This window comes from Cervus canadensis, chromosome 7 (genome assembly GCF_019320065.1).
Source record: "Cervus canadensis isolate Bull #8, Minnesota chromosome 7, ASM1932006v1, whole genome shotgun sequence".
NCBI classification, from domain to species: Eukaryota; Metazoa; Chordata; class Mammalia; order Artiodactyla; family Cervidae; genus Cervus; species Cervus canadensis.
The window spans coordinates 4,396,198-4,421,029 of NC_057392.1; the positions used below are offsets into that span (position 1 = coordinate 4,396,198).

The 24,832-nt window shown below is 34.6% G+C and overlaps 1 protein-coding gene across 2 annotated transcripts in view; it reads left to right on the top strand.

Annotated features, from left to right (window-relative positions):
* XRN1 (5'-3' exoribonuclease 1) overlaps positions 1–24,832 on the top strand; it is a 109,971-nt gene that overhangs the window by 39,016 nt on the left and 46,123 nt on the right. For both annotated transcript variants that reach the window (XM_043474209.1, XM_043474210.1), the window contains exons 16-25: positions 1,477–1,646; positions 2,331–2,451; positions 2,548–2,646; positions 6,545–6,648; positions 9,298–9,429; positions 11,651–11,813; positions 12,509–12,622; positions 16,882–16,980; positions 19,672–19,787; positions 20,278–20,424. In XM_043474209.1, the coding sequence (XP_043330144.1) occupies positions 1,477–1,646; positions 2,331–2,451; positions 2,548–2,646; positions 6,545–6,648; positions 9,298–9,429; positions 11,651–11,813; positions 12,509–12,622; positions 16,882–16,980; positions 19,672–19,787; positions 20,278–20,424 (1,265 nt within the window). The remainder of the gene's footprint in view (positions 1–1,476; positions 1,647–2,330; positions 2,452–2,547; positions 2,647–6,544; positions 6,649–9,297; positions 9,430–11,650; positions 11,814–12,508; positions 12,623–16,881; positions 16,981–19,671; positions 19,788–20,277; positions 20,425–24,832) is intronic.

Genomic DNA, 24,832 nt, shown 5'->3' on the forward strand with positions numbered 1-24,832 from the left:
TGTACTGTGGCTGTGTGTAAGATGTTATCATTGGGTGAAAAGTACATGGGAACACACCATACTGATTTTGCAAATTCTTACAACTCTTCATGTTTTTGCTGTTGTACACAATGCTATGATAAAAGTACTTATGTATTTATGTTTTCTTTTTGTTTGTTAATACATTCTTATGTATTGGTAGTTTTATTTTTATAAGGTAGAATCCCCAAAGCAGAAATGCTTGGTTAATGGGAGTGTATGGTTTTTGTTTTAATTAATTTTACCAGATTCTTTTTCAAAAAGACTGGTCTAATTCACACCATCAGTACTTGAGAGTACCTACTTCTCTGCTTTTCTAGTCCTGAATGTTACTATTTAATTTTGACCAGTCTACTGATGATAAAGAATGCCATTTTATTATTATTCAAGTTTATTTTTATCTGATCCCTAATTTGATATATTTTTATGTGTGTTTGTCTTCTGCATTTTCTCTTTTATAAATTGTCTGTTTATATCCTTTCCCTCATTTTTTTTTTTTTTTATTTTGAGCAGCTCTTTGTATGCTAGGAATATTTTTTCCCAGTGTGGCATTTGCTTGTTGATTTGTTCATGACCTCTTTTATCACATACATTTTCTTTTACTTAAAAATGTCTTTTTCCTTAAAGTGGCTAGGCTTTTTTTCTGCCTTAAGAATTTTTCACTACAAATTATCAATACTTTAAAAAAAATTATCAATACTTTTCTAGATTTTCTTCTAATACTTTGTTGTCTCATTACTACTTGTTTTGTATATAGTATGATATTGAAATATATGTGTGCTTTCTTTTCCAACTGGACAAAAACATTATTTTAAGTGTCTGGAATACTATGTTTGACATATATTTGGATTTGTTTTTTAACTATTTATTTTGTGCTTATGGTCTGTGGGTCTTTTGTGGTGTCCATACTTAAGTGTTTTGCTTATAGGTGATTTTATAAAAAGTGATAGGACCTCATAAGACAAGTTCTTGATAACTTTGCAGTTCAACCTTTAATCTTCCAGTATGAACACTAACATCATTTTTCCTTTGAAAAATATATTTTAAACCATTGTGATTTTCATTGGAATTGCATTAAATATAAAAAGATAATCGTAAAGATGAACATTTCTATATTAATGCACATTTGCAATGTGAGAGATTAAGGAGCAGTGAATTATGATAAATTCATATTTAAATTTTGATTCTCTGCTGTTCTTAGCCACACTTTAGTGGCTGCTGTTGGAGTAATATTTTCAGAGGAATTTGTAGTGACAAAAAATATTCTATTGCCCTTAGAAACAAGAATAGCACATCAGTTTTTCATGTAATTAAGTTGAAAAGAATTCTGTTACTAAGATTTTTGCTTTTTAAGAGCACAAATAGTAAATTTGTTTTTTGAGGGAAAAGATTCATTCTATGTGTTAAGATTACAGAATTTTTATGTTTTTGACCCCTCTCTTCAATATTTATATTCAGAAGCGATTGTTAGAAGCCATGGAGACATGTAACCACTCCCTCAAAAAAGAAGAGAGAAAAAGAAATCAACATAGTGAGTGCCTAATGTGCTGGTTTGACAGCAACACAGAGTTCACCTACCCCTCTCCATGGCCAGAAAAGTTTCCTCCTGTAGAGCGATGCTGTGCAAGGTAATGTTGTGTGGTAATTCTTCAAAAACAGAGAGTGCAGAAAAAATAATGTTAAAATTAACTTTTAAAAAGCTTTTGAATATCTATTTCGAAAATTAACAGATAATTTATGACATTTGTATGCCACTGATAATGAATTACATCCAGCTTTCCAAGGATCATAGCATCTCTGTCTGTCTCAGTTGTTTCTGTAGTTCTCTGCTTTGGTCCAATTCTGCTTCTCTGTTTCTGTCTTCTGTAAACTTCTCTCCATTATGATTTTTCCTTTTCTTAAAGAGAAAGATGAAATAGACATTATAAAGTGTTTATTTTCCATTCTGGGTTTTGGAACATGGAGGATGTAGAGATTTGTAGTATGTGTTATATATTCCTTTAGTATAAAAATCATATATACATGTATAATTTATATATTTTATATATATTATATATTTATGCATATATATATTATATGTATTTTTAAATAAATGGGAAAATTTCCACTCAGTATGTTACAGTCATGGTTGTGTCTGAATTAGTAACAACGGAGAATCTGCTGCTGTATATTTTCTTTGTCTTAAAGGGCAAATTGTTATTCTCCTGTTTAAAAGCAAGGATAACTCTTGCAAAATACTGAAGGGATGCTGAAAACCTGTGATTGCTTGTAATGTATGAATTTTAAATCAAATACCTTTATTTATTTTCCAGGTATAAAATAATATCATTAGATGCTTGGCGTATAGATATAAGCAAGAACAAAATAACCAAGGTTGACCAGAAGGCATTATATTTCTGTGGATTTCCTACTTTGAAACACATTAAACACAAAGTCAGTGACTATTTAGTTCAGAATTTTTTTTACTTTATTGAAAGTGAAGTAACTATGGAAAAATAATTAAAAATTAAATTCTATGAATTCTTTTAGTTTTTTTTGAAGAAAAGTGGGGTTCAAGTATTCCAGCAAAGCAGTCGTGGAGAAAACATGATGTTGGAAATCTTAGTGAATGCTGAGTCAGATGAGCTTGTAAGTATTTTCTTTATTGTATATTATGCATGAAAGTGTTCTAGCTGCAACGTGTTTGCCAAAGTGGTATAACAGTAGGACTCCAGAAATTCACAGGAAATAAGGATAGAGTAAAGAAACATTAACACAGATTAAAGGATATGTATAATTGTGACATAATGAGCAAAAAATTCTGGAGGAATTTTGAAAAAATGAGCTGTGTGAATTTAAGTTAAATACAGATCTATAGATGGGAATAGACTTAAGCAGGGTACTAATAGATTATCACAGAGGAAAAATGAGGGGAAAGGCATGCCAGTTGAAAAAAATAACATGAGTTGAAAATTATAGTCAAAAGTAAGTGTGATATTAACACATTATCTTTTTAACCTTTTTGTATGTCTGAAATTTTTAATACTTTTTCTTTTTTTAGAGTAAATGTGATGTATTTGAGGAGAAGGAATAGATAAACCTGACTGAAGCAGAGGACTTGTGTTGGGAAATAGTAGAAGAGAAGGTTGAAAAAACAGATTGAGGCCAGATTATGGAGGACCTTGAATACCAGGCTAAGGAGTTTGGACTTATTTTTTCGTGACTGTTATCTTGAAATTGATATTTTCATAAAAATTAATTTGGTAGCAGCATAATAGACTAAATTGCATAAAAGAGAAATGGAAGAAAATGGAAAAGCCTGTAAGTTGAGGTTGTGGTTATAGAAGCCTTAGATAATAAAGACATAAACTATGAAAGTGGTAATAGATCTAGATGAACAAGACTAAATTCACAAGTTCTGTCATTTGTTCAAAAATAGGGGATGCAAAGAAAAAGAAAATATTAAATATGACTGACTCTAAATATCAGACTAATCAATTGAAAAATAGTTAAACTGTTTATTGGAATAAAGAGGTTAAAATGGGAGAGGCACTTGTTTGAGGGGATAAATGATCAGTAATAGAATTTTAAGTTGGTCCTGGAACATTTATCTGGAGCTGCCCTGTCAGCCTTTCTTAGCAGGGTTCCACAAGAGATTTAAGCCCTAATGCCCTAAGTCATCCATTTGCTTATAAAAATTAAATTAGTTTTTATGCATTTGGAATAGTACTAGTTAAGTATCATCCTTAGGAGAATTGATAAAATCCCTAGTCAAATTGTTTTTTGTGTTCTGTGGTTCAGATGAAAAACTTCAGTCAAGAAAGATGATTATACACAGTTGAATACATAGAGCTAAGGCTTGGAGGGCAATAGGGATATGCAGGTCATGAGCAGGGAAGTGATGGCTGGGACCTTGGGGCTGACTTCCCTAATAAAAGGGAATTCTGAGGATTCAAGGCCTCATTGTAAAGAAATACAGATATAAAGGGTGGAAAAGGAGCCAGTAAAAGTGACAGTGCTCAGAGAAGAAAGAGAATGATTCCCAAGTTAAGTAGTATCACAAAAGCATGAGTAGATGGTACATGCAGTTCAAGAAGAGTGAAAACCAGGTCTGTGAATTAGACCTAGTGAATTAAACTAGGTCCTTTGGTCACCATTATTGGACTTTGAGAATTCCATTCCAGTAGGTTGTTGGAGGCAGAAGTCCAGTTCCTGAGTACTAGTCTGCAACTAGTTAGATGGAAAGTAAAGGAAGCAGATCTTAAGCCCTTAGTTCAGAAGTTTCTCATTGAAAGGCTGGAAACATAGCTGTAGGTAAAGAAGAGGCAGCTTGTTAAGCAAAGCAGAACAGTAGAGCTTGTTAAGCAGAGCAGCAGAGCTGAAGAACAACGGAGGTCTTAAAGTCACCGGGGAGGGAAGGGATGTGAAGAAATAAGGGGTTTCCTGTAGGGCTTAAGTGAAAGGATTAATCTGGGCAAGTAGGATAACTTTTCCTCCACATGAAGGAAGTGTGGGAGAATGAAATTAGATAAATAGAAAGGAAAAGTACAAGGGCGCCTAGTTCTAATAATGTTGAAATTTGTTTTATCAGAATAGTCATTCTTTTATATGTTCACAGTAAGAAATGTCTACATATAATAAATAAAATAAAATTATCTCCCAAAGTCTAAAAATAGTCATCTCTAATTATTAAAGAAATATTTGCTTATAATGATCAAGCGTAATAAAAAGGGGATGAAAATTTATATTTCAACTTCAGTTTCTACTACAAAGTTGTTGTTGTCTAACCAATAGTAGTAATGTTTCCTTTTAAGAATTTTTATTTAAGATATTTTTCATACAGAATATTTATACAGTAACCAGTTGGTATCCATGGAGCATTGGTTCCAGGACTCTCAATTGATCCTAAAATCCAGTGGATGCTCAAGTATCTTATATAAAATGGTGTTGCAGCTTCCTTGGTAAAGAATCCGTTAGCCAATGCAGGAGAAAGTGGGTTCAGTCCCTGATACGAGAAGATTCCACATGCCTGCAGAACAGCTACATCCATGTGCCCCCCCCCCCCAAAAAAAGCTATCATGTTTGCATATGACCTACATATATCCTTCCTTACACTTTAAATCATCTTTGTTGCTTATAATACCTAGTACAATATAAATAATTATAAATGCAATTTGTATGCTATGTAAGTAGTTGCCAACATTTGGCAGATTCAAGTTTTGCTTTCTGAAACTTTCTGAAGTTGTTTTTTTTCCCCAAAGTATTCTCCATCAGAGGTTGGTTGAGTCTGCAGATGTGGAACCCATGGATACAAAAGGCTGACTGTACAGCATTTTATAGTTTACAAAGGTTTTTGTGTGTATTATTTTATCCTTAAATGAATATTGTGAGATAGATGTTACAGCTTCTCACAAAAGAAAACTGAGACTCGGTGGGATTAAAGGATTTGCTTAACACTCTGTAGCTGAAAAGAACTAGAACCCAATTTTGAACCCGTGGTTTCTAACTTGAGATAAGTCTAGTGTTCTTATTTAATCATACCAATCACAAATGAAATCACATTTCTTAGATTCTTTTTATGCTCTCTGATATGAGATAATGAATAATAGCTCTTTTCTAGACATCTGTGCTGTTCTTTTCACTTTTTTCAGTTCCCATGAGAAAAATAAACACTTAATCATGAGAATAATAGAATCATAGAATTTTACTACTGGATGGAATTTTGTAAAGCAACTAATCCAGCTCATTAGTTTTACAAATTAAAAAAAATTAAATTAAGGAGATTGAAAAGCAGACATTGGCTCAGCTAGTTAGAAGCAGAACTAAAAACCTGAGTTTCTTGGTGACAATATTTCTATTAATGTTGGCTATATCATGAGCAGTAATACTCACATTATAGGTTAGTGTTCTTTTGTTTGAAGTTACTGAAATCTGTTTTCTCACCAAGTAAAAAAATCAGTGGGCTACACATCACTACTAATAACTGCCAATGCCGTTGAAGAAATGAGGAGGCAAGCTTCCTAGTGTGATGTTTATACTGTTGAAAAGTGCTTAAGTTGGTCATAGTTCCCGTCTAATAAGAGATTGGCAGAGGGGAAGGTTATATTGGTAAATTTCCACAGATTCATAATAAATTGTAAAGAGTAAAAAAAGGCAGATAGGTAAAAACAACTTAAAACTTTTTTTTAAAAAAAGGAAAGGGGAAAAAAAACAAAAATCTAAAGGAACAGAAATCCTTGAAAATGTACTAGAAAGAAAAAAAAAGAGTAGTTAGCTTAAATAAAGGCACATCTTAAAGAAGAGAAATTTAAAAAACAAAATTTGACTGGATAGAATAATTAACTTGAAATAAAGCTGTGAAGAGCAGTTACTAGCAGGGAATAATTGGCTCGAGCGATCAGATATTTTTATATTACTAAGGTGGGGTTTTGTAGATTTTAAGTACACAGTTATAAACACAAAACAGTTTTTAATTATTTAATTTTGCCTCTGTAAAATTTTCTCTTGGACCTAAAACAATAATGAACTTTTCTGCTTTTACTTTAAGAGTGTAGAAAATATAGCTTCGTCAGTGCTTGGGAAGTCTGTCTTTGTTAATTGGCCTCATCTTGAAGAAGCTAGAGTTGTTGGTGTATCAGATGGAGAAACTAAGTAAGATTTTATTTGTAATTTGAAAGTGTGTGTATGCTTTGCTGTTTGATGGCTTTTATTCATACATTTTGGAGAAGGAAATGGCAACCCACTCCAGTATTCTTGCCTAGAGAATCCTGTGGACAGAGGAGCCTGGTGGGCTGTTGTCCATAGGGTCGCACAGAGTCAGACACGACTAAAGCGACTTAGCATGCATGCATGCCTTGGAGAAGGAAATGGCAGCCCACTCCAGTATTCTTGCCTGGAGAATCCCATTGACAGAGGAGCCTGGTGGGCTGGGCTGCCGTCTGTGGGGTCACACAGAGTCAGACACAACTGAAGCGACTTAGCAGCAGCAGCAGCATTCATACATTTTAACTGATACAATATGTGTAAAATATTTACACTCTATAGTGGAAATGGAAGTTCTCTAATCACACCCTTCAAGTTCAACCACTGCTGACAGTTTATTGTGCATCCCTTGAGATGCATATATTTTAGATGCATATATTATTTTTACCCTTTTGCCTTCTTTTCCTTTTAATAGCTTGAAAGTTCCATAGCCTAATTCTTTCCTACTAGTTGTCATTGTTAGCAAATATATTTATTTCTGATAGCAAATATATTTATTTCTGACAAGACTGAATATCAAAAAAGGTAAAGGTAACTTTACCTTTTCCATACCCTTCCCAGGTTTCATTTAAATAATATGTAATTTTTAAAACACATATCTTCTATTCTAAAGATAATTTCTTAACACTTTATTAAATTTCACAATTATTTTATCAGTGAGTATTTAGCCAATCTATTCTTTGACATCTTTTATGTTTATTTCATGTAAACTTGGCCTGACATCTTGTTCTTTTATTTTTCATGTCTAAAACTTCCTAAAGTAATTTTTTTTCCAGAGAAAATGTAAGGATGTTAATGCTTTCTGAATTATTACTTATCCAAAAGATTTTTTGTGTTGTTTTTCCCCCACATAGGTTTAGAATTAGAAGCCTAATCTTTTTCCTCAGATCTCTGCAAACATATCTCAGTTTGTCTTGTCATTTAATTTTGTTGGTGAGAAGTCAATGCTAATATGAATCTTGAGGATTCTTTTTTAATCACCGGAATTCACTTCCCCTGCCTTTTTGTTGAAGTTTAGTTTTTATTATTAGTTGTTTTTTTTTTTTTAATGGATCATGCTTTTGCATCTAAGCACTCTTCACCTAACCCTAAGTCCCAAAGATTACCTTGAAATTTTTTTATAGTTTTTCCTCCTTTTGCACTTAAATCCATGATCTATTTTGCATCAATTTTTATATAAGGTATAAGGTCAAGTTTCATATATTTACCTATGAATATTGAATTGCTTGCTCTAGCACTGTTTGTTGAAAAAGCTCTCCTTCCTCCATTAGATTGCTTTTACATCTTTGTCAAAAATAAGTTGAGCATATTTGTATGGATCTGCATTGTGGGTTTTCCTTTTTGTTCCGTTTGTCTCTGTGTCTGTTTTTTATGCCAGCACCACGCTGTGCTGTTACTGTAGCTGTGTAGTGAGTCTTAACCTTAGGTAGAGGATTCCTTCCACCATTTTTTTACTTTTCAAAATTATTTAAGATATTTTTGGTCCTTTGCCTTTCCATATATATTTTAGAATTTTTTTAATATCTATAAAAAAATCTTTGAGAGATTTTGATAGGAATTGTATTAAACTTATAATTTAGGGAGATTTGACATCTTTGTTGAAGTTTCTGATCTGAATGAATCTCCTTTTATCACTCCATTTATTTTAATCTTTGATTTCTTTTATCGCTATTTTGTTTTTTCAGCATACTGAACCTGTACATATTTTGTTAGATTTATACCTACATAAGTATTTAAAATTTTTGAAGCAACTATAAATGGTATTGGGCTTCCCAGATGGATCAGTGATAAAGAATGCGCCTAAAGTGCAGGAGATGTAGGTTCAATCCCTGGGTCAGGCCGATCCCCTTGAGAAGGAATGGCTACCCATTCCAGTATTCTTGCCTGGAGAGTTCCATGGACAGAGGAGCCTGGCAGGCTGCTGTCTATGAGGTCGCAAAAGAGTCAGACATGACTTAGCGACTAAACAACCACAACAATAGATGGTATTATATTTTAAGGTTCCATTTCCCCTGCTAGTATACAGAAATGTAATTGATCCTGTATATTAATTTTATATCCTAAGACCTAGCTAAACTTACTTCCCTGCATTTTTTTCTTAGAGTTCAGGTCAGTTATTTTGTAGAATTCTGAATTTACGTAGTTGTTTCCTATTAGTGTCATTTAAATTTGTCCTCCATCCCACGTATTTCCTGTAAACTGGGAGTTAGGTATGGTGGCTTGATTAGGATCAAGTTAAACTTTTTTTTAGCAAAAATATTGTATTGAATTTGAGAGTATTAATTCTTTAAAAAATTGTATTTTATTATGTATTTTAATTTCTTAAAGAGAAAGAATACTATTTGTTTTTAAATTTTGATTAAAATATTTTACAAGTCCTTGTCCTGAAATTCCTTTTGCAGTTTTAAAAAAGGAGGCTTTTTTTTTTCTTTCTATTATACCATGTAGAAATCTTTTCACTTTGAAGACTCACACTACTGTAACTCTATGTTAAACCACAAATTTGGGGGTAATTTAATTTTTATTTTAATTTTCAAGGTTTTACTTGGAAGAACCTCCAGGAACACAGAAGCTTTATTTGGGAAGAACTGCACCACCGTCTAAAGTGGTCCATCTCGGAGACAAAGAACAATGTAATTGGACAAAAGAAGTACAAGGAATTTCAGAATAGTGAGTATTATAAATAGTATTTAATGTCATTGAACTAGAATGTGGTGGTCTAATGTACTTATTCTTTAACTGATTTTTCACTTAACACTGTGGTTACTCTGAATACTGAGTGCATCTTCATTTTATATATTAAAAAAGTAATGAGTTCTAATTTAAAATAAAATCTAATTAGCAGCAGTTAGAACCTTGTCCAGTTTGTCAGTAAAATACTTCACGATGTACCAAAAAATAAAGGAAGGAAGGAAGGAAAGACATAATCACTTACCCTAGGAATACACAGTTAATAAGTTGCCTGAATTTGAGCATTAATTTAACTAACCATAAGGTCATAAATTTCTTGCCCACATGTAAGTAATAAGAATAAGACAGAATACTCTCCTTTGTTTTTCACCCTTCCCTCCTCCCTACTCTTCTTTCTTCCATATATCCAAACCCTTTATGCCCCTGAATTCAGAAATGTAAGTTCTATACCAACTAAGTAATGAAGAAGCTAACCCTGAATTTTCAGGATGCTTTGCGCCCCATGAGCCCACTTTAATAGTACCTCTCTTTTTTCATCCAAACACTGGAATTCCCTAAATCAAGATAGAGTAATAGAAACTGGCAGTGACACATAAAGTGTTGTTATAAATGTATATCCATCAGTCCTCCTGTTTAAGCTGTAATAGCATCTACTGATAAATGAGAACTCAAGAAGATATCTCTTCTGTAATTTAAGAGCTAATACCAGGCCATAATATCCTTATTCTAAAATTATTAAACAGGAAAAATTTTAAATGACCATGAAAAGCTATCCAGCATAAAAGGAGATAAACATAGCTGTTAGAGGGAAAAGTAGAGCATGTTTTGCCTCCCAGTAGTATAAGTTAGATACCCTTGTCATAGCTCACATTATTCTGAATTATCTTTTATAGCACATAAATAGAATCATATTAATAGATTTATGAGTGTGATTACTCTAATGATTCTTTTCATGGATAGTATGCTCCATAAGGATAGGGAACACATCTGGTTTTTTCACCATAATTTAAATTTTGCTATAGAAAATATATATAGTAATGTTATTAAACTATGTACTATGTAGGTAACTATAATACATATTATATAATACATATGTTTAAGTATAAGCATGTATATAAAAATTAAAATTGTGATTTTCATAATTAGTTCAGTAGGTGTTCTAAGTATAAATATGGGCATACTGAAGACTGAATCAGTGAGCTAAAAGATCAAGCTGAGAAAGGATCAGCAAACTTTTTTCTGTAAAGGCTGGAGAGTTAAATACTTTAGACTTTGTGGATTTTATGGTTTTTGTTACAACTACTCAACTCTGTTGTTGTATCACAAAAGCAGCCATTGACATTAAATAAATAAATGAATAAAACTTATTTATAACAACAGGAAGCAGTCTGAATTTGGCCCATGGCCATAGCTTGCCAACCCCTGGTTTAGACTGAAAAGACCCAGTGAATGCCTCTCCCAGTCAGTCTCTATTTCCTGTCTTTTTGGATTCACCTGTTCTAGATATTTCATATAAATGGAATCACATAATATGTGACCTTTTCTATCTGGCTGATTTCACATAGCATGTTTAAGGGGTTCATACACATTGTAGTATATATCAGTACTTACTTATTTTTATGGCCAAATATTTCATTTTATGTATGTGTCACCTTTTGTTTATGCGTTCATCTGTTGGTGGACATATGGTTTCTTTCCACCCTTTTGCTATTGTGAATAGCGCTGCTATGAGCATTGGTCTATAAATATTTAGAACTGTTTCCAGTTCTTTGGTTATATACCTAGAAGTCAAATTGCTGGGCTGTTTAGCAGTTCTGTGTTTAACTTTCTGAGGAACTGTCAAAACTGTTTTCCACAGTGGCTGCACCATTTTGCACTCCCATCAGCAATGTACAAGTCTTTCAGTTTCTCCATATCCTTGCCACCATTCTTGTTTTTGCTGCTTTTTGTTAGAGCCAGCCGAGTGGGTATGCAACGTGGGAGTTTCTTATAACTCTCTGCGTTCTTATTTAATCTTACAGACTTTGGGAAGGGTAGCCACAGAATAGTGTAAAAAGTCTTATTAGGTACTCAGAACTACTAGCACATTTATTTAAAATTTATTTATGCATTTGATTATGAGTTGGTGGTTTGATGTTGACTATCATTATAGAATGTATATACGCTCATACACAACTTTCTTTTTTATTTCTTCTTTGAGCTACCTGAGAAGAAAAGGAATAATAATAAATGAAACATCTGCAGTTGTATATGGTCAGTTACTCACAGGTCGTAAATATCAAATAAATCAAAATGGAGAAGTCCGTCTAGAGAAACAGTGGTCAAAACAAGTTCTTCCATTTGTTTATCAAACCGTTGTCAAAGTAAGTCTCCATCAGGTCTCCATCCTATCTTAATGTACACTGTTGTACACTGTATAAAGAAAAGACTAAATCATATTAATATGCAGCAATATATAATTGATATTTAATGTAATTTGCAAGATACTATGGTCTTTAAAAGGATTATAACATGCTCAGGTACTCATTCTGGGTATGTCTAGGAAACTTGTCTTTTGTATTTATTTATTTTTATCCTCAAAAAAAATCTTGCTTTAAATAAATTAGTTTATTTAAACATTTATTGCTATTGTGTTTGTGATCTTAGATGTTGTGAGGGGACCAAGTTTTCTAAAAGCATGTAGTGATAATGTAATTTGGGGGAAATAGTGTAGCATAGTGAGTAAGAGCACCGACTGAGTTTCTTTCTTAGCTGTATAATCTAAGACAAGATCACCTCTTCCCATGCTTTAGTTTCCTCATCTATAACGTGGGTCTAGTAATGGTCTTTGCTACAGAGGGTTGTCTTGAGGATGAAGTGAGCTAATAAATGTGTGAAGTACCTAGAAGAGTGGCTGGCATATAAGGAGATAAAATTTCATTTCTAGTATTGTTATGTAGAAAATCTTTACATTTGACATTTGTAGACCACGTAGTCATAATCTCATAGGACAAAAATCTTGATATGCAATCTACAGAAATTTTGACCATGATGACTCACTTTTATATTTTCTACATAGGACATCCGAGCTTTTGACTCCCGTTTCTCCAGTATAAAAACATTGGATGACTTGTTTCCTCCTAGAAGTATGGTCTTTATGCTGGGAACACCCTACTATGGATGTGCTGGAGAGGTTAGTTTCTGTTATTATTACTAATTAAAATTCTTCCTGGTTTCAAGTTCATACAATTATTTAACTTCTCTTCATTTAGATGTAAAGTGAAAATGTAATACTGAAGGGGAAAAATAAGAACAAATTTATTCATCTAATTTTTAAGCACAGTATTTGGCTATATATTTTTAGTGTTGAGCACATTGAGATCAGGAGGTGATGGAAAAAGAATTCAGATTCTGATCTCTTTTTTTGTAGATTTATTTATTGTGGTAGTATCCATGAGGCAGTTCTGAAATTATTTTAGATGTATTATTGTGTATTTTAGATGTAAATTATGATGAATTTATATACGTGTTGATGTTTTGGGGAACTCCACCTCTCACATGAGAAGAGATACATGCATGTATAGAACAGGAGAATGCAAGGAAGAACGTGTGAGGAAAGATTAAAATTGGAGGTAGTAATGTGAACTCATGATTACTAAAATACCTTTAAAGATTTATAGGTATGTATATCAGCACGTGTGTGTATATATCTGTGTGTGTATATTTGTAGATGCATAAATGTGTATGTCTCCACACAGAGATATATTTTCTGGCTCTATTTGCTTTAAGAATTGGAGCAAAGACACCGTGGTACCATGTAACATGTTGATCTTGATCTCTAACACCATATCCCAATAAAAGGAATGAGGCTTCTCAAAGAAAAGGCTGAATACAGGGCTGGGGCAGAATAAGTTCAAGATGAGCCTAGAACCTCTAGTTATGCGGGAAAGTAAGAAAGTATTCACAATAATGATGTGAGCATATCACATAAACACAGGAACCAGGTTGAAGAGCCTCCAACTGGCCAAATGTGGGACTGTTTAAGTACTAAACTAATCGAGTACATGTTAATTATAAAACATTAGGAATGCGTGATTCCATAATGATAAGAAATAGATAAATGAGGAGGGGAAGAGCTTTTGCTTCTAGTATTATTTCAAGGATAATTGTGGAGGGAGTGAGGGAGTTGGAAAACCACCATTTAATACGCATTGTGATTCAGGTTAGATCAGGCAACAGTCATTGGAAGATAAATCTAAGGGGAGCCTTTGATCCAGGAGCAAGATATTTTCATGGTCTTAGAAAATGTCTCCCCATAGGTTGTTTATTTAGTTGCAGGGAAAACAAAAAACTATCATTGTGTAATTAAGAAGTTGAGCGACATCTTGATTATATGATTAATATTAATATCATTGAGGGGCAGGTGAATATTCTGTACCTCCAGACAGGATAGCCTACAAAAGACATGTTCTCTGTGTACTCTTCTGGCTGACAATATATAACACTAACCTAATCACAAAAAAGCACTAGAAAAATCCAAATTGTAGAACTTTTTTTTAAAACACAGGGTGGAGAGGGAGGAATGAAATGTATTCTTTGAAAGGTTAGTGTATAAAAGGCTCTCTGGGTAAATTCTAGATTAAAGGAGGCTAAAGAGATATGACAACAAAATGCGATATCTGATCCTTGCTTGGTCCTGTAGTAGAGGGAGAAAAAGACTTTTCTGTAAATATAGTCATTTTTAGGGCAACAGACAAAATGGATATCCAGGCAGTAGATTAAAGTATTTGTCGTAAGTTTATGTACTTGATAACTATACTATGGTAATATAATAAAATATCCTTATTTACCAAAATATTTAGTGGTTATAGGTGTGATGTATTTAATACACTCTCAGAAATTTCCAAAAAGTAATTATGTACATTTCATGCAAAGATGAGTTCAATAAAGGACAGAAATGGTATGGACCTAAAGAAGCAGAAGATATTAAGAAGAGGTGGCAAGAATACACAGAAGAACTGTACAAAAAAGATCTTCACGACCCAGATAATCACGATGGTGTGATCACTCACCTAGAGCCAGACATCCTGGGATGTGAAGTCAAGCGGGCCTTAGAAAGCATCACTACAAACAAAGCTAGTGGAGGTCATGGAATTCCAGCTGAGCTACTTCAAATGCTGAAAGATGATGCTGTGAAAGTGCTGCACCCAATATGCCAGCAAATTTGGAAAACTCAGTAGTGGCCACAGGACTGGAAAAGGTCAGTTTTCATTCCAATTCCAAAGAAAGGCAACGCCAAAGAATGCTCAAACTACCGCACAATTGCACTCATCTCACACGCTAGTAAAGTAATGCTCAAAATTCTCCAAGCCAGGCTTCAGCAATACGTGAACCGTGAACTCCCAGATGTTCAAGCTAGTTTTAGAAAAGGCAGAGGAACCAGAGATCAAATTGCCAACATCCACTGGATCATCAAAAAAGCAAGAGAGTTCCAGAAAAACATCTATTTCTGCTTTATTGACTATGCCAAAGCCTTTGACTGTGTGGATCACAATAAACTGTGAAAAATTCTGAAAGAGATGGGCATACCAGACCACCTGACCTGCCTTCTGAGAAACCTGTATGCAGGTCAGGAAGCAACAGTTAAAACTGGACAAGGAACAACAGACTGGTTCCAAATAGGAAAAGGAGTACATCAAGGCTGTATGTTGTCACCCTGCTTATTTAACTTATATGCAGAGTACATCATGAGAAACGCTGGGCTGGAAGAAGCACAAGCTGGAATCGAGATTGCTGAGAGAAATACCAATAACCTCAGATATGCAGATGACACCACCTTTATGGCAGAAAGTAAAGAGGAACTAAAAAGCCTCTTGATGAAAGTGAAAGAGGAGAGTGAAAAAGTTGACTTAAAGCTCAACATTCAGAAAACTAAGATCATGGCATCTGGTCCCATCACTTCATGGGAAATAGATGGGGAAACAGTGGAAACAGTGTCAGACTTTATTTTTGGGGGCTCCAAAAGCACTGCAGATGGTGATTGCAGCCATGAAATTAAAAGACGCTTACTCCTTGGAAGGAAAGTTATGACCAACCTAGGTAGCATATTAAAAAGCAGAGACATTACTTTGCCAACAAAGGTCCGTCTAGTCAAGGCTGAGGTTTTTCCAGTGGTCATGTATGGTTGTGAGAGTTGGACTGTGAAGAAAGCTGAGTGCCGAAAAATTGATGCTTTTGAACTGTATTGTTGGAGAAGCCTCTTGAGAGTCCCTTGGACTGCAAGGAGATCCAAGCAGTCCATCCTAAAGGAGATCAGTCCTGGGTGTTCATTGGAAGGACTGATGTTGAAGCTGAAATTCCAGTACTTTGGCCACCTCATGCGAAGAGTTGATTCATTGGAAGTGATGCTGGGAGGGATTGGGGACAAGAGAAGGGGACCACAGAGGATGAGATGACTGGATGGCATCACCGGCTCGATGGACATGAGTTTGAGTGGACTCCGAGAGTTGGTGATGGACAGGGAGATCTGGCGTGCTGCCATTCATGGGGTCGCAAAGAGTTGGACACGACTGAGCAACTGAACTGAACTGAAATATACACATGGTGAAAGTGTTCGTCGCTTAGTTATGTCCAACTCTGCAACCCCTTGGACTGTATATAGCCTGCAGGCTCCTCTGTCCATGGAATTCTCCAGGCAAGAATACTGGAGTGATTTGCCATTCCCTTCTCTAAGGGATCTTCCTGATCCAAGGGTCTCCTGCATTGCAGGCAGATTCCCTACCATGAACCACCAGGGAAGCCCATATATGATATATATAATATACCCTCAGAAATTTCCAGAAAATAACTATGTGTATGTAAATACACACATGGGGGCTTCTCGGTGACTCAGGAGTGTAGAATCCTCCTGCCAAGCAGGAGACCTGGGTTCTATTCCTGGGTTAGGAAGATCCCCTGGAGAAAGAAATGGCAACCCACTCCAGTATTCTGGTCTTGGAAATCCCATGGACAGAGGAGCCTGGTTGGGCTACAGTCCTTGGGGTCACAAAGAGTTGGACACAACTTAATGACTGAGTATGGCATCACACAAATACACATAGAGCACAAACGTTAGTAAAATGCTAATAATAGGTGAATCTGGGTAAATGTTCTTTGACTTATTATTTTTGCAACTTTTTGGTAGTTTGAACTTATTTGCAAATTGAAGTTAGTTTTTTGTGTTTTTTGTTTTTTTTTATAAAAAGACTGGTTAACAATTGGTTAAAGCAAAGTACAGTGACTCAAATTTATAATATAAGCACATTCACTTACAAGTTCCAAGAAAATTTCCACTATCCACCTTGTTTTACTGTATTTCAGAAATAATAAACTGTTCAAATAAGTAGAAGAATAAGTAAATAAAATGTAATGAAAGAGACTCAAATATATTGTGATTTTTTTTTTGACTCTAAGGTTCAGGATTCAGGGGATGTGATTACAGAAGGCAGAATTCGTGTGGTTTTCAGCATTCCATGTGAACCCAATCTTGATGCTTTAATACAGAACCAGCATGTGAGTATAATAGTCCGTATTGTTTAATTTAGAATTAACTTTTAAAATGTTAGAAGGATATTTTTGGTACCTCCTTTGAGTTATTGCAAATATTTTATTTAACACTGATTAAATTCTCTCACAGTTGCCTGTAGTATTTTTTAGAAATAAGTATGGCATCTGTGCTCAAAACTTCATGCAGATCTTTGGGGTGAGAAAAACTGCTGAAATCCTATTATTAATCTGTAATAGTTGTTATGGGTTATTTTGTTCAAGCTTGTAAGTGGCTCATTGATTAGTATACCTTCTGGGAATAGACTAGTTTTTTTAAAGCTTTTCATAGTTAAAGCCTGAACTTTTGGTTACAAGTGACAAATAACTTTCTTGCAAAGGTTATGCATCTCTATTCAGCTAAAGATGAATAGTCGCTAGACAAACTTAGAAACTGCACTTAAGTTCATGACATTTTTATTTTTCCCTTTTAAAATAAGGTGATAATCCTGATATCTGTCATTTGTTCATACTGACTGATTAGATAATTAACTTGACTGAAATTAATTCACATTTAGCCAACTGTTGCTACTTATATTTTATTTTCACTAGTGGTAAAATCTAAAACTTAATTTCCTAAGAAATGAATTTAAGGCGTTAGTTATCAGCATACACATGAGGAACCTTTATGAAGAGCAGAGAAGGCCCTGAAATCTTGCCATGGGGTCTCTTTTGGAGAAATAATTCAGAAGTCGTAGTCAGGAAATCAGGAAAGTGAACCTTTAAATGAAGAAGCTAGAGCTTTGTGTGGGAGTCAGTGGAGGCAGAGCTTGTGCTGCTTCACCCTTGGCTTTTTCTGGATCTGAAACAGCCTGCCCAGCTCTAAGGGTGCAGGCCTGCCTTCTCTGGTATATCTTCTTTCTCTTTACATGCCTTCTTTAACTTTCACTCAAACCTTTTCTTTCTCTACTTCTTATTTTACATACACTAGGATATTTATGGTGATTTAATTAATTTTAACCATACTATAACCCAGTATTTTTCAAAAGGAGTACTAATTATTTTCTTGAGTGGGTCAACTGTGTGTTAAAGAGAACTGCCCTGTATATGCCAGGACAGTTGGCATCCTTGGTCCCTGGACACTAAGTACTTGTAGCCTGTGTCATTAGTTGTTGTTCAAATGCTTATTCAAAAAGCGGTACGATCTCTGATAGAGAACTACTGCCTTAATGCTTTCTTTCTATTCTGGAAAGCATTACTTGATTTGTTTGTATTATTTCTAAATCTGATAATGATTTTGATGGAAAAATTGCATTCTTTATTAGCATATTAATGTATTGTGATAGTGACTTTATGGGGCTTCCCTAGTAGCTCAGTTGGTAAAGAATCTGCCTGCAATGCAGGAGACCCTGGTTCGATTCCTGGGTTGGGAAGATCTGCTGGAGAAGGGATAGGCTGCCCACTCCAGTATTCTTGGGCTTCCTTGGTGGCTCAGCTGGTTAAGAATCCGCCTACAATGCAGGAGACCTGGGTTCGATCCCTGGGTTGTGAAGATCCCCTGGAGAAGGGAAAGGCTACCCACTCCAGTATTCTGGCCTGGAGAATTCCAAGGATTGTATATAGTCCATGGGATCACAAAGAGTGAACACAACTGAGTGACTTTTTAAAAAAAAGTGACTCTATGTCTCAAGTGCCTAAAGAATTTGTTCATTTAGGGGTCATTATAGACATGATCATTAAAAAAAATAATGGTGGAAAATTAACAAATCTCTGGAAAATAACAAATCTCTGGAAAATAACAAATCTCTGGAAATTTCACTTTACTGATGATAAACTATCCTTATATTCCCATGAAATAAGAATATAAAATAATTATATAATTTATTAATAAATATAGCATTTATTGTATTTATATATTCATTTACAAGAATATAGTATATGAAATTTATATAAAATAAGTATGTGTGTATTATTGCACACATGGTGTTAGTAGTATGTTATAGCTTACCCACATTGGTACTGAATGTGTGAGTAATTTGCCTCCTGGTTAAAAATTACGTGATCTGATACTTCTTTTTAATTTGACTATCTTCATAGTTTCTTCCCCTAAATACATAAATAAAGGTTACATTTCATTGACTGAATTATATTAACGATGCTATTATGAGCCTCTACATACTTGTTATTTTCATATGATAATTAATAATTAGGAGAAATAAATGTTACATATATCCACATATGAAGGGCACTCAGTCTTGCTCAGTAGCAACTATTTTGATGACATACTCATGTTTTAATTCAATGTTGTAATTATCAAGACCTCATTTTGTCCCTGGTACTTTACCGGGTCCTTCTTAGAATATGAAAAGTAATTTTTTAAAATTAGTTCTCACCTATAAAACTTGCCATTTAGTACTTATAGTAGAGTTTATGTCTTGAGACAGTTTCACAAACTGTGTTATTTCCTCCCCCTTTCATTCATCCTTGGGAATCCTGTCCTTTAAGGATAGAAAAGAGCAGAAAATTCTACCTATAAATCCTCTTTAAAAAAAGTTGGGGGTAGGGTGGGAAAATAGGTCACTTACTTTTAAAAAAATCTTTTCATTGCCACAATCCAAAATGTTAGTGGTGTCTTGATTGTCTCCAGATTTTAAAGGTAAAGATATACTGCTTTAATGCATTTTGTTTCCATAATTGACTTTTTTGTTTTTATATTTAAAGAAATATTCTATAAAGTACAACCCAGGATATGTGTTGGCCAGTCGCCTTGGAGTGAGTGGATACCTTGTTTCAAGGTTTACAGGAAGTATTTTTATTGGAAGAGGATCTAGGAGAAAGTAAGTTTATGTTAGAGAAATTTACTTAAAGTGGCAGAAAAAATAAATGATAAAAATAAAATGGTTAATATTTCAGTATTTATTTTCTCTTATTGCTTTGAATTTTCCTTAAAAATTACGTATAAATCCTCTGATGGTGATCTTTCATCTAAATGGCACGTGCTGTAGGTGGTTGGAAAGACAGTTCTTACTTTTAGCAGCTAACAAATTGAACCTTGAAAAAAGGTATCAGAAGGTGTGTGTGAATCTCATAATATATTTCCCTGAATTTTCCTATTTCATTCTCCTCTCTAATTATATAATCTATTTATATGCTTTGATAACTTGGGTTTTGAAGCCTTTCCTCTAGTTTTTCTACTTCTACTACTTTGGAAATAACCATGATAGCTAAAACATAGAAAACTTTTCTAAAAATTGAAAGCAAGCTTTGTATTCTTCGAACAAAATTTTAAAACTTTTGTGTGTATGTGTGTGTGTGGTTTAAATTCAGCCCTCATGGAGACCATAAAGCAAATGTGGGTTTGAATCTCAAATTCAACAAAAAAAATGAGGAGGTACCTGGATATACTAAGAAAGTTGGAAACGAATGGATGTATTCATCTGCAGCAGAACAGCTTCTTGCAGAGTACTTGGAGAGGTAAGTTCCTATGGAAGGATCCTACGAGGCATCCAAAAACATAAGAATGTGATAAGGATTTTCCCTTGCTGATAAGGAAAGTGTTTCCTTTAGTAAAACATGATACATATAAATTAATTTAATGTCATGGAGTGTTATAGACATTAACTAAAATAGAGTGGGAAAATACTGTACTTAAATTATTCACAGTGAAAAAGGATAATGAGAATTTAATTTTTAATTAAAAATTTCCTTAATTTACTGTCATAAATTTTTTACTAGTCTAAATGTCTGTGTCAGTAGTAATAAAATTAATATGTATAAACACAACAACCCTTGGCATAGTGAATTTTCTTAAAACTTCAGCTGGACAGTCAATTACTATCCTAGAATTATTGATTTTTATTACTGAAATAGTCTGAGAAATCAAAAGGTCTCAACTCCTCATTATAAAAGTGAGAAATCTGAGTACCAGGATTTACTGATTTTACTCAGTGTCAAAGATTTACAGGAAATATCTCTTATTTCTGTTAAATGATTGAATGTTCTCTCCATTGTTTCACTGGTTTCTCTCTCATATTTGAGAATCATTAGTTTTCTAGGGCTGCTTTGCCAAAGTACCACAAACTGCATGGCTTAAAATGACAAGAATTTATTGTCTCACAGTTCTGGAGACCAGAGTCCAAAATCAAGGTGTTGATAGGGCCATACCTCCCCTGGAGGTGCTAGGGAAGGAACTGTCCATGCCTCCCTCCTAGCTTCTTGTAGCCTCACAAGTTTTGTTCCTTAGCCTATAGCTGTATTATCCCAATCCTCCATCTTCACATGGTTTTTCTCCCTATGTGTCTTTTTTTTTTTATTAGTTGGAGGCTAATTACTTCACAACATTTCAGTGGGTTTTGTCATACATTGATATGAATCAGCCATAGATTTACACGTATTCCCCATCCTGATCCCCCCTCCCACCTCCCTCTCCACCCGATTCCTCTGGGTCTTCCCAGTGCACCAGGCCTAGCACTTGTCTCATGCATCCCACCTGGGCTGGTGATCTGTTTCACCATAGATAGTATACATGCTGTTCTTTTGAAATATCCCTATGTGTCTTAATACCATCTTTTTCTTTTAATTTTACTGGAGTGCAGTTGATTTACAGCATTGTCTTTCAGGTGTACAGCAAAGTGATTCAGTTATATTAAAGCATATATATATTCATTCTTTTTTACATTCTTTTCCCTTACAGGTTATCACAGAACATTGAATAGTGTTCCTTGTGCTATATAATATGTCCTTGTTGGTTATGCATGCATGCTGAGTCACTTGAGTTGTGTCCAACTCTGTGCGACCCTATGAACTGTAGCCCGCCAGGCTCCTCTGTCCTTGTTGGTTATCTATCTTATATATGGTAGTGTATGTGTGTTCATCCCAAGCTCCTGATTTATCCCTGTCCCCCACGTTTCCCCTTTGGTAATCATAAGTTTGTTTTTGAAAGTCTGTTTCTGTTTTGTACATTTGTATAGTGTACAAATACATAAGTTCATTTGTATCATTTTTTTAAAATTAGATTCCACATATGAATGATATCATATTATATTTGTCTTTCTCTGTCTGATTTCACTTAGTATGATAATCTAGGTCCATTCATGTTGCTGTAAATGGCATTATTTCATACCTTTTCATGGCTGAATAATATTCCATTGAATATATGTATACATCTTCTTTATCCACTCTTCTGCCGATGGACATTTCTGTTGCTTCCATGTCTTGGCTATTGTAAATTAATAGTGCTGCAGTGAACATTAGGGTGCATTTATCTTTTTGGATTGTGTTTTTCTTAAGATACTGGCCCAGGAGTGAGATTGCTGGATCCGATAGTAATTCTATTTTTAGTCTTTCATGGACCCTCCATACTGTTTGCCACAGTGGTTGTATCAGTTTATATTCCCACCAACACTGTAGGAGGGCTCCCCTTTCTCCACACTCTCTCTAGCACTACTGAACATATTTTCATGTACCTTTTGGCCATCTGTGTGTCCTCTTTGGAGAAATGTCTGTTTCTCATAGATCTGCCCATTTTTTGATTGAGTAGTTTGTTTTTCTAACATAGAGCTATGTAAACTTCTTGTGTATTTAAGAGATTAATCCTTTGTCAGTCACTTTGTTTGCAAATATTTTCTCCCATTCTGTGGGTTATCTTTTTGTTTGGTCTATGGTTTCCTTTGCTGCATATCATCTTTCCTTTGTGTCTCTTTGTCCAAATTTCCCCTTTTATAAGAACACTGGTCATATTGGATTGGGGCTTATCCTAATGACATTTAGTTTGATTACTTTTTTTAAAACCCTACTTCATGTATTCAATATCCTGTGATAAACCATAACGGAAATTAATATAAAAGAATGTATGTATGTTTATAACTAAGTCACTTTGCAGCAGAGATTGGTACAACATTGTAAATCAACTGTACTTCGGTTTTTTTTAAAAAGACATTAAAAAAAAAACCCTACTTCACAGTAGAGTCATATTCTGAGGTACTAGGAGTTGAAACTTCAACTCTTAGATTTGAGAGGGATGGAGGGGATACATTTCAACCCCAAATTACCATCTGAAAATTTAGATTATTTCTTCTATTTACCTCCACATTTCTTTTAAAATGTCATATTTAGCCTGCTTTTTCTTGACTTTTCAACTTGATATATGCAGGTAGCTTCCTGAGAAAGCCTACACGTCTGGACATTTCTTCAAACCTCCCTGATACTTGATTGATAGCTCACCTGTGTCTAGAGTCCTGGATTGGAGATTCTCTTCGTTCAGAATTTGAAAAGCACTGCTCCATTCTCTTGTTTCCTTTGCTATCAAGAAGTCTTGTGCCATTCTGATTCTGAATCTTTATGGATGATCTATTTTCATTTTCTGAAACCTTTCTAGAATGTTCCTTTACCAAAGCTGTTTATAATACGATGGTGTGTCATTTTTCTTTCATTTTGCTGTTCAGCCCTTTCAGACTTGAAACTGATGCCCTTCCATTCCAAACAACTTTCTCGTATTATTTCTTTGATAATTTCCTTGTCACCATTTTGTTGTTGTTTTCTTTCCAAGATTCCTTTTGATAGATGTTAGACCTACAGGATTAATTCTCCTAATTTTCTTATCTCTTCTTATCCATTTTTTATATTGTTATACTCCTGTTCTACTCTGTGGGAGATTTCTTCACCTTTAACTGACACTTTTTTATTTTTATTTAACCATTCTTAATTTCTAAAAGAGTGTCCTCATTCTCTGACATTCCTAATATATAGCATCTTGTTCTTATAATAAATGAAATATCTTTTATTATCTAATGATAGCAATCTAGATTTTCTTCTGTTCTCAATATTTTCTGTTTTCTACAAAATGCTTTTCTTTTTTTTCTTTTCTTTTTGATTTTATCTCTCCTTTCATGTTAAAGTGTTTTGGATTTGGGGTGGGAAGGGGTTGTTTGTTTGTTTTGAAGCATTTTTTTTTTTTCTTTTTCTTTTTCTTTTGGCCTGGTAGTTCTTTAGTGTCTTACCATATTTTAGTGTGCAGTGTTAAAAAACTGATTGGAAATTTAATGTGCTTCAATTAGGCTTGTTCAGTGGGACTGGGCTATTTTGGCAGAGCATCTCCAAATATCACTACCTATATGTATATCTTTTCTGTTGGGCTGAGTAGTTTTCCCAGAAATGTGTTCTCCAATGTTTTACTTGGAGCACAGAAGTGGAGAACAAAACAAACTTCAAGTGTTCTGGAAATTAACCAGAGGAATGGGGTTTCATTACATAGTGGATTCTGTAGTACACCCCCAGATGCCTCTTCAGGACTGAAAATCTATTCCCTGGGCAGCAGGAATGCTGCTGTCTCTCACTCAGCCCTCGGCAGTAAGACCTCTGCAGAAATTGCCTGGCAGGAGAGAACTGCCTCACGTACAGTTACATCCCTTTCCTGCAATAGCATCATATCCAGTACCTCATCATAAGGAGATATGTTTAAAAAAATAAATACAGTGATATAAAGGCTCAGCCAACCTGATTGTCCCAGTTCAGAATAAGTCTTGGGAGCCATCCTGGCTTGAGATCTTTATGCTGCTGGCCAAGGAGTTCATTAAGAAAGAACCACAGCCCAGCTTCTATGTGTGCCCAGTTCTGCTTCCTTCCCTTCCACAGGTGTTATTTTCACAGACCACACTAATAAACCTCCTCCATGTTCATCTTCATCTCAGGGTCTGCTTCTTACAGACGTTACACTTCCTAGCCTGCTTCCTAGTGGCACGTATAGTAGTAACACTTTCATTTATGCCCTGTTTTCAGTAGAGCACCTGTCCTCTCCTCCTCATGCCCCTCGCATCCAGTTTCCTGTGCCTGGGATATACAAAGCTTGAGCAGCCCCTGTTCAGCTTCTCCAAAAATAAACTAC